The sequence below is a fragment of the Haemaphysalis longicornis genome, unplaced genomic scaffold (genome assembly GCF_048455015.1).
Source record: "Haemaphysalis longicornis isolate Haplotype H1 unplaced genomic scaffold, Haemaphysalis longicornis Haplotype H1 scaffold_13, whole genome shotgun sequence".
Taxonomy (NCBI): domain Eukaryota; kingdom Metazoa; phylum Arthropoda; class Arachnida; order Ixodida; family Ixodidae; genus Haemaphysalis; species Haemaphysalis longicornis.
The window spans coordinates 2,003,733-2,019,218 of NW_027526233.1; the positions used below are offsets into that span (position 1 = coordinate 2,003,733).

Genomic DNA, 15,486 nt, shown 5'->3' on the forward strand with positions numbered 1-15,486 from the left:
GGCCGAAGCACGGCTAGCGACCGGCCACAGAATATGCGTATTCCTGCGGCAGTTGGTGTTCGAAAGGAGACCGGCCGGAGCGCGGCTGCCGTGCATTCGTTGTTTCAGCGGTGAACCGCGCGTCCGGCGGTAGAATATTCGTTTCCTTCGGGCAACCAGTGTTATGAAGGATACCGGCCGACGTACGGCCCCAGAATATACGTTTTTCATTCGGTTAGCTGTCCTCGGCCGAATTACGGCAAGCGAATGGCCACCGAATATATGGCAACCGGTGTTCAAGAGGAGACCGGCCTACGTAAGGTATCTGGTTATACGTCCTTTTTTCGGCAAACGGCATACAGCCGAACAACGGCACGCGCCTGGGCGCCGAGAATTCATGCAAAGACGTGTTTGGAAGGAGACCGACTGATTTTTTCCTGGGGGCAGAAAAAGCCGTTAGGGAGCCGAACGACGGGGACGCGTTTTTCATCCGCTCCGTGTTTCTACGTTTTAAATGAACGAACATCGTTTTTCAAACAGTAATGAGTGTTCTCGGTGAACGGGCAAGGTGCAAGGACTCACTGGACATTAGCAGGGAACGTTTTAGGCCATCGAAATGTCATTTATTGCCACAAGAAGACTGTGCCACACCGAGGGTTAGCTAAGCCTCGCCAGTCATCGCCGCTACGACGCCTCTGCCGCCGGCTTCGTCGACGCATCAGCTCGAGGATATTCGCCCCCTCAAGAAATGGAGAGCATTGGAGACATCGACCCGGCAGAGATGTCCGATCCGAGATGAAGATGGTTCACCAGAATAACTGGCCTTCACGGGCGTCGAGCAAGCGGCCACCACGCAGGAGCTAAAACGCCACCATGTTAAGGACTCCCCACCAAAGAAAGGCAAGTGCGAGCAAAAGCGCAAGTTATTCTGCGTACAATTAAACTGCGACAAGCAATGTTGCACTATGTTGTTGGTGATAATCGTAGAAGAGACTCGCTCGCGCATTGGTAGGATCAACTTCATGCCCTGCACTATGTTACTTCATGGGATTTTACGACTGCCTATTTAGAAAAAAAAAACTATTTTAAATTTGCGATAACAACAGAGCCTTGTAGCTGACGAAGCCTAGCTGTTAATTTAGTTCCGATGTTTGAAGGTGAGCTTAGCCACTCTTGGGATATGACTCATTTGGTTAAACATAATCGCCAGCATCCTAGCAAGCACGGATTTTGTCAGGATTTTCTTGCTCAACGCAGATTGTTGAGTTCACGCACGATTTGGTTCTTATAAGCTTACAGTGGTTGACTGTATATTCTTGGACTGCAAAAAAGGAAATGATGGTGTTCCATATCCCCTTCTGCGTAGTACATTTCGTCCTATGAACTGAATGAATCGGTTTTTGCATTATTATTACTATTGGCCCTATAACTTTGTTAAAAAGTACTGTTTAGTTTACCGGACTATAGCGAATGAACGTGATTCCGTATACCTGCAGCTTTATTCGAATTTAATAACATCCTGGTGTGCTGATTCAGAAAAGTTTTTGGATGTTAAACAGTGTGTTAACGTGGCACCTTTACAAGAAAACCTTCATTCCAATTGAATACGTATACCGTAAATTATGCTGCTGTGACAACGGCCGAGGAATATAAATACCTAGGAGTTTATTTAGGGAGTGGTTAGAGGTAAAATAGGCAGGTTCACACCATAAACGTTACGGCTGCATATGCTTTTGTCTTTCTGAGACGAAATTTCAGTGAACCTCCATCTAACTGAAAATAAAAACCGTATTTCACTCATGTGCGCTCAATCTTGGAGTACGCATGTGTTTTCGTGGATCCCTACACCAAAGAGCTGGTTGATACGCTCGAAAACATACAGAATATGTCAGTGCGATTCGTATTAGGTAATTGTCACGCTCAACTTAGCATGAGAGAAATTAAAAGTAAACTGAAATGGCAGGACGTGAAAGATCACAGACGAAACCACAGGTTGAACTTTTTTCGTAATATCTATCATTCGAAAACTGAAGTAGAAGGGGAGAAGTATGTCCAAGCGCCATTCTACATATCGCAAAGTGGGACCGCTAGCTTAAAGCAAATTATTAACTTTCCTTTAAAAGTGGAGCCTTGCGCGATTCATTTTATTTTACATCAATACTGCAGTGTAATTATCTTCCACCTATGATTGCATTAACTGTTTACATTGACGATTTTCAGCGCGCTTTGTAGAATTATTTTGTTATTTTGTCTCATATTTAATGCTTAGTGTTATGTATCTCCCTTCTGTAATGCATGCAAAGGCAAGCAGGCATCAAATAAATAAATAAATAAAACAATGAATAAATAAATGAATATAAATAAATAAATAAATAATAAATAAATAAAACAATGAATAAATAAATGAATAAAAATAAATAAATAGATAAATAAATAAATAAATAAACTTCCAGAGGCGCAAGTTTGCCTCCGACGGGTTGAGAACCCTACGGATTCAACCTTGACCAATAAAATATTTATTGCCCTATTCGTTGCAGTATGCAAGGTTTCCTGTATGCATGCTACCATTGCTATGTTATTGGTTTGAAACAAATTATGTAACTCTAATTTTACGCGTTTCCTTGCGTGATCACAGAGGTATACAACTGCAGCCACCTGAAGCAGGGCGTCATTCGCAACGCGTCTAGAATTTTTTGAACGTAGTATGACATTAGAAGTAAATTAAGTTCTTTTGGACTATTACGTGGTGTGGACCTAAACTCATGAAAACAACATTAAAATAGATTGAAAATGAAAGTACCTGTTCAGTCCTTCTTAGGATCAGCCCTGCCCAAGATCATCAGAAAAGTTGATCGAGTAGAAATGTCTTTGCAAGAAAAATGGGCAAAAACTGGACATACTTTTTTTGTGAAGGAGTTATATTAAATGCGCCTGAGTGTTTTGTTGAGAACCAAAACGCTTCGTAAAGGCATTCACGCCGGTTTTATATACAGCAAAATTGGTCAAGCAACTGTTATAAAAATAGTTTATGTAGTCATAGCATGAAAGTGTTCCGGAATATTGCCCTAAAAGAAATTGGCTAAAAGCGGCGCAATTTATCTCTCTGAAATTCAACCCACTAAAGTAAGCGCCCTCCGCCGCGCCCCCCCCCTCCTCTTTTCCCGTTTATTACAGGTAAGCCGCCCCACAGAGGATATCAGGACCTGGACAATACATTTATTCAAGCTCTACAAAGAACTGAATATTTTCTGGGTTGGGCAGTAAAAGAGGCACAGCAATTAAAAGAACGACAATTTATGAGCACTGTTTAATAGATGAATTTTGCTGTCAACTGAGGCTGGTAATTAAGCAAGGCTGCGCTGAAAGCTTGAAGGCTGGTGGTTGCGCGCGAGCTCACTTTGATGTGGCTGCATTGGACCCAAAATGCTCGGTTTGTGCTGCTTCTGCACTGCGCGAATGAGAGAGAGAGAGAGAGAGAGAGAGAAAACGTTTATTTGAGCTTTCTAAAGTGGGAGTGGTTCCCTAGTCCGGGAATCCATCAAGTGAGCAGAGAGCCTTTGCTCTGGATGCCAGGAGCTGCTGGACGTCCAGACGGTCGCTGGTCAACAGGTTCTCCCACAGCTCAGGGGTGGGAAGAGGGGATCGGAGAGGCGGAAGTTTGGGATTGCACACACACTGTATTATAACATGAGCTAGAGTTCCGGGTTGTGAACAAAACTGGCATACAGCAGAGTATTGAGTTGGAAATATACGATGCAGGCGAACTGGGTGAGGAAAGGTATTGGTTTGTAGTCTGCGGAGCAGCGATTCTTCTTCCTTGGATAGTGCAGGGTGCGCGAATGAGTCATCTGCTTTCGCGACATGCATTGACCGGCCTCAGTACAGTTAACGTACTGTGGCTGAACTCCAATGCCCGTAGCACGGCCGTATTTCCGGTAGCTTTAGTCCGGCTGGAGTCCGACGACCGCATCTCGGCTGTAATCCGGCGGCCGTACTTCGGCCGTACACGGGTGGCTTTGGAATGGCCGGAGCCGTACGGCTGGAATCTGGCCGTATGACCGTAAGCCGGTCGACTGGCCGACGGACACTGGCCGTTGGACAGCCATGGGAGTACGGCCGTATACGGCCAAAAGGCCCACATTTGGACATGGGCCGAACATGGCTGCCGGAAAACGGCCGGACAGAAAATCACCGGCCAAAGTACACCGGCCTGTTTTAGGCCGAACAGTCCTGCGCTGCCTCGCTTTCAAGAAGAAGAATTTCTTCTTGGTCACAAACCTTGTCAACCTCGTATAACTCTCTTAATATATGTTCAACTGTTTCTTCGGTTGATTTTGTTTTTCTTCACTTTCTTTTTGCAAACTTGAAATGATGATTGGTTGGTTTACTGTTCCTCTGGCTAAAATGTACGGTAATGTGAATGGATTTTTTTGAACTCGTGAACAAAGTTGTTCCGAACTTTTTCTTTTTGCTGTGGCTAAGTTTGTAAGCTTTGTGTTCATTATAGTACTCGCGCTTAAATTGTTCCCTGATTTCTCCTCGCGATCTTTGATACCTCCTTCTTAGTGCTCTTACTCGCTTTCTCTCGATTTCAAGTTCAACTGTCCAACCCGGTTTTGGTTGTTTGTGGAATGGTTTAACATTTTTTGCTATGCTTACTTACTGATTTTTCTATTTTATCATACAATGTGTTTACAGCATTCTCGATTTCTTCTGTTGTTTTAATCCCGTTTCTAGCGGTTTCGAACCAAGTGTCCTTTTTTAAATCTTCTAGGACAAGTTTCTCACCTTTCAGGGTGAGACGGTACTTAAGTTTGTTAACGATATCGTATAAAAGTAAACTAATAAATTTGTGGTCGCTGCTGTTGTCATCTTCGAGTACTTCCCAGTGAATAACTTCTGGTAATAACGCTTGCCCTAAAATGGTTACGTCGATCCAACTCCTACCTATATTGTTTTCGAATGTCGGAGGTGAGTTAGGACTATGTATAACAGAAAGGTCGTGCTTAAGGGAAAGTTCAAGTCAATCGTCACCCCTTGTATCGGTTATATCTCCTCCCCATACTCTGTGTTTAGCATTGAAGTCACCCAGTCACGTGGTCTGTAGAAAAATCCTGAAAGAAGAGTTCCAATTGGTTTAACGTGTTTTCGAAATCGTCTCTGGGAGGGGCGTAGCAATTAATTATAATGAATTCCTTTTCTTCCCAGTTTACCTTCGCCGCAATTATTTTTTGGTCGATTATGAGCGGGAATATTTTTACATCTGGAGAATGATTTACTAGAGCGACTTTCGGGTTATTTTTGTGTGCTATGACTTGATGTCGGATGGGAAAACCTATAATCTTTCCTTTAACATGATAAGGTTCCTGTATTGCTGAGATGTGATTATGATTTTTGTTATGGTAGAAACTTAACGCCTCGTTCCCTTTGGCACACCTTGCCAAACTAACTTGGATTATGCGTAGTGATGACCGTGCCTGCGAGATTTTTCGCTGGTCCGAGTACTTCTTCGCCATACTGTTATGTATGTGTGTGTTGTGAGTGTTGTAGTCATGAGAGTGTAATTGCGTTGACCTATCCATACTTACTCACAATTTTAAAGCGTCCAACTCAGTCCACTTCACGCAACACTGAACTTCGCTAAATGTTCAATTACTTGCCGCTTGCATTGTCGAAGAGAGCTACACCAGTCGGTTCAATTTAATCGGAAGAGAATCGCCTCTTGTTCTTGTCGCTTCCTCTGAATGTACTAACACCCGGGCAAAAATATTAAAAAAATTGTTGGTCACGCACAAATAGGATCGAGGTAAAATGCTTGGCAGAATCCCGTCCACGGCCAAAGATGGAAAGGGAGTAATAGACAGGGAGAAATGATAGAAATGATGTAGATAGGGAGTCAGGTCATTGACACTTTAAAAATAAGAACCACTGCGGCAAGGCTTGATCATGGAGTGCAAATCATGCACTGTCTCGATCGCGTAATGGTTATTCGCTATGAGTGACAATTAAGATTTTTATTTCACATGCCGAAGAACCACTTCGCCTGCGCGGTACGCCATACTTAAGAAGTTAAGTTTAATTTGGGCCAGCGTATGCGATAGTCATGGAGTGACGCATTTATATTTTCCATCTCTTTCAGAAAAACAGCCCTGCCACAAGGAATCGAGCCCATGACATGGTGTTCAGAAGTGGAACTCGTAAGACATGGGGCCACAGTGATGAGTATTAAGCGATTGGCGGAAATTAAACCTTGTGACCGTGCGATAGGACTAGTGGAAGCCTATTAACTGGTCATCCGTGAGAATGTCCCGAGCAAGACATCGAACTTCCTTACGGCAGAATATCCTATGCTAAATACGCATCATTTCTACACTGTCATAAAGCCTCTTTCTAACGTAATAATTCTATTGAAATGCAAGATGTTAACAGTTTTTTTTGCTTAAAAACTTCATGCATATGAGTTAATTGAGTAAAAGCAGAGTCGGGAGTATTTTTGCAACACAAGTCACAGCACATTGAATTTCAGAGAGCATCTGTTTTTAAGGAGGCTGGAAACAAACATCTCAAAGGGTATACGGCAGCGGACTTTTGCTATGACAAAGTGCGGTCCTCCATCATTTTTTGGTCCTCCAAAGCAGAATGTACCCTGAGAGATACGAAAAACAGTGTAGCTTCTGTGGGCAATTGGGCACGCTAAGGCACGTTATCGGAGAGTGCGATTTCACCGAGACCATCGAAGTACCAGAGTGCGCGAAATGGGGAAGACTGCTTGGTCATTTGAAAGTGTTTCTTGTTCCAGGTAGCAACGCGTAGGACTCGAGGTTTTGTTTTCGGCTTTCGTATCCCGTGAGTCTTTGTTATCGCCTCGACTGACACAATATATCCTAGATCCAGAGTAAATAACGGCATGCCCTTATCAACAACCAACGACACCCACATATATAGTTGTCACGCGTACACAACGTTGCGATATAGACCTCGCTCTACATCTGAGGGCATGGGTGGGTCATTCGCCCCCGCTCGCTTTCGCTGTTACCGTGGTGTTGCGTCAACCCTTTATCATATACCGGAGCAGCTGCGCATTTTGTCCGTTTTGAGCTCGTCTTTCCATAGCAGGCAGTCAACGTGAGCTCAGCTGTAAGTTCGTGAATATTGCTACAAGTCCCCATAGACGGTCGAACGCTACGCGTAGCCGGTGTTAGCAAGCACACCGATGGACACGCCGAAGGTAAGTGGACAGCTAACGACCAGGAAGCGCAAACGGCGACTTGCAGTATTAATATCTAAAAAGAAAACTTGCTAGAAAGCAAATTCACTGTGAAGCTAGTATTAGCATGGGGTTTTCGGAAGAGTGAATATCTGCATGAACTCCGTACGTAGGTTGGTTTGGTGGTTGCGAAAATGCGTCGAATGGGGCACGCTACAACGCCCTAAGGGTTCGTGTTTTTGTGAGTGGAAAATAACGGCACGGAAAAGAAGAAGGCACGGAAGGCACGGAAAAGGAAGAAGTCTGTGTTTTTTATTGGATTAGAAAAATAGGCGATTTTTTTTGTAAGGAATTCGTCCGCGGTTCTGCCTCATCCACCGACCCTTCACTAAAATTTTCACTATCGCGAACACCCATATATTCATTTGGGTGTTCGCTAAAGTCGCAATCCCCAATTACGTGGTGGGGTGATCCTAGTTTTTACAAAATTCGCTTTCGGCCGAGTATTGCTCCGTGAACATGAGAGGTGTAGCCTTGTTGGGTGGGGTAAGGATCCAGATTGAATGAGGCTAAAGACTGTCTGCTCCTTCTTAGAGAGGCTACGATGAGGTGTAGGGAGTGTCTGTCTAGCCAATAATGCTGAGTGAATTCCCTGAAACTGATGAGCGGGCAGTACGCCACGGCTTTCTCCGCAGTGCGCAGGCTTGTTGTGGGGAAACTCGTTACCCTCCATGGAGGCGTGAGCAGGTATACACAACAATTTGAATTTTCAATTTGCTATTTTGTTCTGCAGCAATTTGAGGGCCGCTGGAGACACCCATCCCGATTGGTAGTTCCGATATGCTTGCTGCGAGTGGGTGACAATCGTTTGTGCCGGCGTCTGTGTGAGGGCCAGAGCAATCGCCATCTCCTCCGCTTCAGTGATGTCCGTGTTCTTGACTGTTGCGCTTACAAGCAGACTACTCTTGGTTGATACCACTATCCTTACGTATGGCTTGCCTCTGCAGCGGGAGGCGTCCGAAGTCCCCGAAGTCGTATGACTCCGGGTTTTTTTTCCAAAGTTCGTGTTGAGCGTTCAGGCTCTCGCTGCTCTTCTGGCCTCGTGATGGTTGTGGGGCACGTTTCTGGGCAGGGGGTGAATAATTAAAGACTGGCGCCAGGGGGTTGGTATCTGCACCTGCAGGATCGCGTCCAGGGCCGCCCACCGTATCTTGAGGTGAATTTTTCGTCCATCTTTAGTTCGGCTAAGTGGGTACTTTTGGCTGGATAGATGACCTTCTATCAATTCTTCTGCGCTGTTGTGTCGGCCGATCCTGAGGAGCTTGTCTTTGGTTGCGGTCATGGGTAGTCCTATCGCATGTCTGACCGACTTCTGTGTGAGTATATTGAGGAGATTCAGGTCACTCTTGTTCAGGAAGAGGTACGGCGGGATGTAGTTAACCTTGAAATGACCAATGCGTCGACCAAACGCAGGGAATCCGCCTCTTTCATTCCTCTATTCCTGGTTGACAACCTCCTAATCATGTGCATTATTTAATGGGTGTTTTGCTTCAGTTTTTTAGGGAGATGTCACTCTTGGTATTTGCTGTTAGGTGAACCACTAGTATTTGAATGCTGGGACTAGGAATTATCGCATGTCCTTCTAGTTGGACTTGCATGTCTTTCTTGACGTTCTTCTTCCTTTCGGCGGACGAGGAGTTGGGACTTTTTGGCGAACACGGGAGGCCACAGGCCTTGGCGTATTGATTTATGACGTCCGTTGCCCTCTGGAGTGTGTCCTGAATTTTGCAGATGAAGCCGGCTCCCGTCGAGCCGGTGATATCGTCAGCATAGAAAGCATAAGGTTATCTATGGCGTCGAGTGTTCTGGGGAGGTCCCGCAAGGCGACATTAAATAACGACGGTGACAGCCCAGATCCCTGGGGCGTGCCTCTAGTTCCTAATTTTATGGGGTCGGATGTGGCATCTCCTTTCCTGAGTGGGGGAGTGTGGTCCGAGAGGAAGTTGCGGTTGTACTTGTACGCCCCCGTTCCGCAGTCCGTGGCAATAAGGTTTCTCAATATACTTGCGTGAGGCTTGAAGTTGAAGTTGATCTTTATTCGCATCAAGTAAATACATGATGCTGGAGGTCCGCAGAAAAAGCCGACTAGATGTCAGCTTGACGGAGCCGCAGACCTCCCCCCCCCCTTTCCCTTACTGGCCGCTTGAACAGCATTTGGAAACGTTGTCCGAAAATCAAACAATACTGTTCGTTACAGCAATCGGGTTTGTAGGAAATCATTAAAATACAGTGACACAGGAACATCATTAAAATGCAGCATAAATGTCATTAAAGGCCAACTGCACTCAAATTTCACCTCGACCAAATTTATTTTTAATGCGTAGTAAGTACCCGCAAATCAGCTGGGACACGAGTGGTAGCACCGTGAAACGCCTGGTTAATCAGTTAGAAGCGTTTAAAAACGCTCCGCCGCAGACCACGCTGCACCTTCCGGCGGAGCGCGTAAACAGCCATGACGCGCCTGTGACGTTCCAGCCGACAAGAGCTTCTTCCTCTGGCCAGCCACGCCGCTGGAAAACCGGTCGAGGTCTGCTGCGGACGCTTCACCCATGTGCTTCCCCGTGCGCGCGTAGAGCTTGCGCGCAGACTTTCTCCCGAGCTGGTGACCGTCCGGCCGCTCGCTGGACGGCTGCAACGTCACTGCAATGGCCGCGCTCTCCTCGGTTTCCGTTTCAAAATCACCGATTTTTGCAGGCCGCTTGCGGCGTCCACGCGCGTATTTCAGCTGTTGTATTTTGCATGTTGCTTTCTTTATAAGCAGACTATACGAAAATAAAGTTTTTAAGAGGTCGAAATTTTGAGTGTAGTTGGCCTTTAAAATACAGTAAAAAATCACTAAAATACAATGACACGGGGAAAACAACCACAGAAAGCGTGGGCTCGACGATTGTAATCAAAAGAGCATTAAACAGAACGGAAAGACATATATTTGCCGCTTTCGTCAGTGGCAACCTAAGAACATAAAATGCAAGGAACCTCTACACCGAGAAATAAAATCAAGCACACATCAAAATACACCACCAAACAACATTCTCAGGAGGAGATGAAGAAATCGCGCAGATTCCCAAAGGTGATGCTTTCTAATCGTATGTTTCTAGAAAGAAATGTGTTGAGCACTCTTGGTAGTCGGTTTTCGAGCACTTGTTGTCCGTAAGATGTCCTGTATGTCAAAACGCTCGAATGTTCTGTGTGTCGCGTGTTGTACACAATATCGTTTGGTTTTAGTTTTGCGAAGTGTTGAAGGAAAGATCTGCCCATTTTTACTTCTTGGTTATAAACCTTGCACAGACGGTAGTCGAATATTGTGGTTACCGGCAATACATTGTATTTTTCGAATAAAGGTTGTGTGTGGTGATTGAAAGAAATGTTTTCGAGCATTCTAATGACCTTTTTCTGTAGCCGGTGAATTTTTGCAAATTTTCCTTAGTAGTTGTTCCCCAGACCAAATGGCAATAGTTTAACCTTGAAGAAAACAATGTGTTATATATGAGCAATATAATTTTAGGCGGTAGAATATGTTTATGGCGGTATAGAAAGCCAACTATTTGAGACAATTTCTTTGCGAGTAATGTTACGTGCTCGTCCCAGGATAAATATTCATGAAATATGACTCCGAGTGTTTTTACTGACGGTACTATATCTACTTCGGCAGAGTTTAGAGAAATAACATTGTCAATTATAGCCGGCTGTGAGGAGGCGCTGCTTACCGGACAGGAGTGGGCAGGTAAAAGCGAAGACGACGAGGTGTGGGCGGAGGCCGAAGAAGGGCGCGGTAGAAAAAGAGGAGGAGGAAGCCGGAGGATCGTGGAACGAGAGCGGAAAGAACGAGGTTCGAGGAGTGACCTGCCGGACGAGAGCGTTCGGGGAACCTCCGTTGCGAGCCGCATCTTCCCCGCGGACATCGAGGCAGCTCAGCCGAGACTGGCCACGGAGCACCCGGGCCGAAGCGCTCACAGTCGCCGCACCGGCATTGACAAGGGCACCGCGGCAGCGCCCCGAGCCTAGCGCACGGGACCCGACTTTGCGGCGGACAGCGCCAACGTCAAGGGGACAGCGCCTGCAGACATCACACCAGTCAAGTGTACCGCCACAGCTCCTTGCCACCAAGTACTGCCAGCCGTGAGCGGGAACTTTTTTTAGTTAAGAACATTGTCTTGGCGGACATATATTCCTTGGATTAGATTAGCTCCTAGTTAATTTGTGTAGTTTTCTAATTTGTGTATTTTTCTAATTCTGTCCCGTGAATAGAGTCTGTCCTTGTCTGACGTCACGTGCCTCGCTTCTTCTCTGCCAGTTAAACTTGACCTCCTCATACACACAACAACCCGCATCACACCGGCTTATTTCTGGCGCGAAACAATATTGCTTTCGTCTTTGGACCGCTTATCTTTAAACTATTTTGCTCTGTCCATGATTCTAGTTTCCGCAAAGTTGAGTTTCCATTTACAATTAATTCGTGCGCCGATTTACCACGGAAGAATACACTCGTGTCATCGGTATAGATGATAAACTTAGCACATGATGATACGCCAATAATATCGTTTACGTAGATATTAAAAAGAAAGGGTCCCAGAATGCTGCCCTACGGCACCCCAATTTTTACTCGACAAGGTTCTGACGAAAAGCCATTTAAGGCTACGATTTGATTACGATCTTTGAGGTAAGATTTAATGAAGGAGGCTGCCACACCACATATACCGTAGTGCTCTAGCTTTCGTACTAGCAAATTGTGGTTGATATGGTCTAATGCTCTTGTTAGATCACTAAATAGACCGAGTACCATGTTTCCTCGGGCTAATTGAGACAAGATATATTCTTTGTGATCTATACGCGCAAGCTCCGTTCCAAGGCCCTGACGAAAGCCATATTGACAATCGACTATTATGGTATGTTTTTGGTCGAATCTAGTCAAGCGTTCTAGAAAACGTTATTTAGTGATTTTGAGAGTACTGGAAGAATAGAAACTGGTGAGTAATTTCCCATATCATTTTTGTCTCCCTTTTTATGAAGCACTGTCACCCAAGCGGTCTGCATTTTTGAAGGTAAAACACCTTGGCTAATAGACAAATTAAATACGTGAGCAATGTATGGTGTCAAAAAAGATATAACGTATTTTAAGGGTTTTACTTAAGTCATCGATATCAAGCGCACTGCAATTGTTGAGCCCTAACACTGCATCACTTACTTCACGGTAGCTTACAGGATCAAGAAATATGGAGTTATCTATGTACCGAAAGTTTTCAAGGTCGTTTTGTACATTCCCACTTCGTACAACGTCAATAAAATAACGGTTGAAGGCATCGGCAAGCGGCTTGCCTGAAAGTTCGATGTCGTTTTGCTTAATGGTGTGAGTAGTGTCTTTGGGAATATTCCGTTTTAATAGAGAATTTAATTTTTTCCACATTGTTGCCGCATTTCCAAGCGCTGGTGTGAACATGTTACTGATAATAGTTACGTCGAGCTATTTTTAAGTCCTTATATAAATGGTTCCGGAAAACTTTGAATTGCTTTAACAAAACTGGATTTCTTGTTCTCTCTAATAAATTCGTTGTACAAGAAAGACATTTTTCTTTCGTATTCTCGCGCCAAGCTGAGAATTAATCCAGGGCTTTCGAATCTTTCGTTTCTGTTTCGGGAGCACAAAAGGAAAACATGCGGAGTAAATAGGCTTGAGGATTTTCATGAATTCGTCGTACGCCCTGTTTGCATCACTTTTTCTAAGTACAGGTGCCGTCATAAGTAATTGGAGCACGGGAGCTGCGGCCGAAGCGTATCGGAGCGCCGTGTAGCTGCACTAGCGGTAAATAATAGGTCGAGAACACGCATGCGCGCCTGCCGATGGCGATAGCCCATCTATACCTCTAAAACCACTTTTTTGAACCTGGCTTCAAGCATTGTCCGCAGCATACTGGTCTCGGTGACGGCGCTGATAGCAGAGACGCATCTGACAGCGTCCCTGGCACACGTCCTGCAAATGCGAGCTGCCGGAGAAGCGGCTCGCGCTATCACGGGAATCTGCAGTGAGTTTTTCTTTCAAATATTTTTAGGTGTGTCCGCTATCAGCGCCATCGCAGAAACAAGTATGCTGCGAACTATGCTTGATGCCAGGTTAAAGAAAAAGTGATTTGAGAGGTACAGATGGGCTATCGCCGTCGGCAGCCGCGCATGCGTGTTCTCGTCCTTCCATTTACCGCCGGTGCAGCTACACGGCGCTCCGATGCAGTTCGGCCACAGCTCCCGTGCTCCAATTACTTCTGACGGCACCTGTACACTCTCCCAAACTGCACGCGAAATTTTTTCGCTGAATAGAGAAATATTTTTTTCATTGATGCATTGAAATGGATGTGTTCGTTGATGTTTTTTGAGTGGCATATTTTTTAACGAGCATACAAATATCGGCAAGTGATCACTTATTTCTGCTGCAATTACCCCACTTCTTAATTTGTCGGAACTTATGTTCGTTATGAAAAGATCGATAAATGACGATGAAGTTGGCGTTATTCTAGTAGGCGGGTTGATCACATTTGAAAGACCACTAGAGTTTAACAGCACATCTAATTTGGTTTGTGTGGAATTGTGCCCGATCATATTTATATTCAAAACGCCACCTGAGATGACGTCAAACCTATTTCTACCGACCAAATCCCCGAATAACTCAAGAAAATCATTAAAAAGTGGTATCATCCTGCTTGGGGGATGATAGTACACAGCAAGTATTATACCACAGAGGAATTCACAGTCGTTTTTGACTACACAAAATTATTCTATCAATTCGCAATAGAAACCTTGTTTTACTAAAATACAAACAGCGCCACCACGACTGCATGTGCGATTCATATAGAATGTCTTGTAAGACGGAAGACGGAAAACATTTTATTCATCGGTAGACCCCGTTTCGCTTAACATTATGACATCAAAGTCATGCCCTACTTGCTGGAACAAAGAAGTTAGGTTAGACTCCTCACTTGTAATACATTGCACATTCAGATGAAAACATTTGAAGGATTAAAAATATGTCCTCCCTAAAGCAGTTTCAAAGTCATGGGGCAAAATATACGGTTCAAGAGGTTTATTTGGCATGTTCATTCATTTTGCTTAGCTAAGTTATGACACCAGCTTGCTTAAGTCACCCACACACGTGACAACTGCAACTTTGTCTCGGTCAGCCTTCCTTACAAGCACTCGTCCGTTGTTGTGCCACACATACTTAAAATGTGCCTCTTTCGCTCAGTTTTTGGCCTCGAAAAGCAGAGCACGGGTTCTTCGTGTCAAGTTTTCTAGTATGAATGGGCTCTCTTCGGAGCGTACAAGCTTCTTTCGGTTTTGCCACCAGTTCTCTCAATCTGCAAGCTTGGCAAAGCAGCAGATTATGCCCGGGATGTTATCTCACTTCGCTGGTAGGCGGTGAATTGTGACTACATCATCCTTCGAAAGGGGTGGAACCTCGAGTTTCTCTGATAGCGCATTTATTTTAGCCAGGAAGTCCTAATTTTTGTGTCACTTCCAATCCATGAAATTTTAGGTTCGGTAGTCGGCTCCTCCACTCTAGATTGTCAACTACAGATTCAAGTTTAGCGATTTCTTTATCACGAGTTTCCAGTTTGTTTAGCCTGCGATGCATGTCCTTGACGGCGCGTTCATTTTGCTCTGTAAGGGCCAGGAGTTCGTCATACTGCTCACTCATGAACTGCAGCGAATCCTCAATGTTTTCGGCCGTTGCTTTCACTTCCAGTACCTGATCTAGCTTTTCATTAATGGTTTTCAGCCATATTCATGCATGTCAGAATCGCTGCTCAACTGGTCAACTGGTTGTGAGCGCATTTTTGCACCTGTCAAAGGCAAGTTGTCAAACCCACCCTTGAGATCCAGGGCCAGGATGGCCCTGCGGGAGTGGCGCGTAGCTTACTTGAGTACCTCCTCCTTGAGTTGAAGGAGTACGTCCTGGGTTTCTAGATGTTCGCGGAATCCAAACATTTTCGTGGGCATTTGCTCTGTGCCGTCCAAATGCTTCTGAAGGCGGATGAGCACAATCCGCTCCATGACTTTCCCAACACAAGAGTTCAGGGATATTGACCTTAAATTATCTATGTGGGGAGATTTCCCACGTTTGGATATGAATCTTATCTCTGGCGTTTTCCATTGAGCGGGGAGCTCTCCCGTCTCCCAAACAGGGTTGAAATGTTCCAACAGATAAATTAAGGAGTTGTCTTTGAGATTATTTAGTAGTCTGTAGAAGATGG

General features: G+C 44.9%; 1 protein-coding gene across 3 annotated transcripts in view; it reads left to right on the forward strand.

Annotated features, from left to right (window-relative positions):
• The first annotated feature begins 6,957 nt into the window (after window positions 1-6,957).
• Window positions 6,958-15,486, forward strand: part of LOC144164206 (xaa-Arg dipeptidase-like) — an 88,220-nt gene continuing 79,691 nt past the window's right edge. For 2 of the 3 annotated variants that reach the window (XM_077694721.1, XM_077694720.1), the window contains exon 1: window positions 6,962-7,207. Coding sequence is in view for 2 of the 3 variants with exons in the window: in XM_077694720.1 (XP_077550846.1) it covers window positions 7,193-7,207 (15 nt within the window). In the remaining variant the exon portion in view is untranslated. Of the gene's footprint in view, window positions 7,208-15,486 lie in introns of all 3 variants that reach the window. The other variant, XM_077694722.1, reaches the window with a different exon arrangement.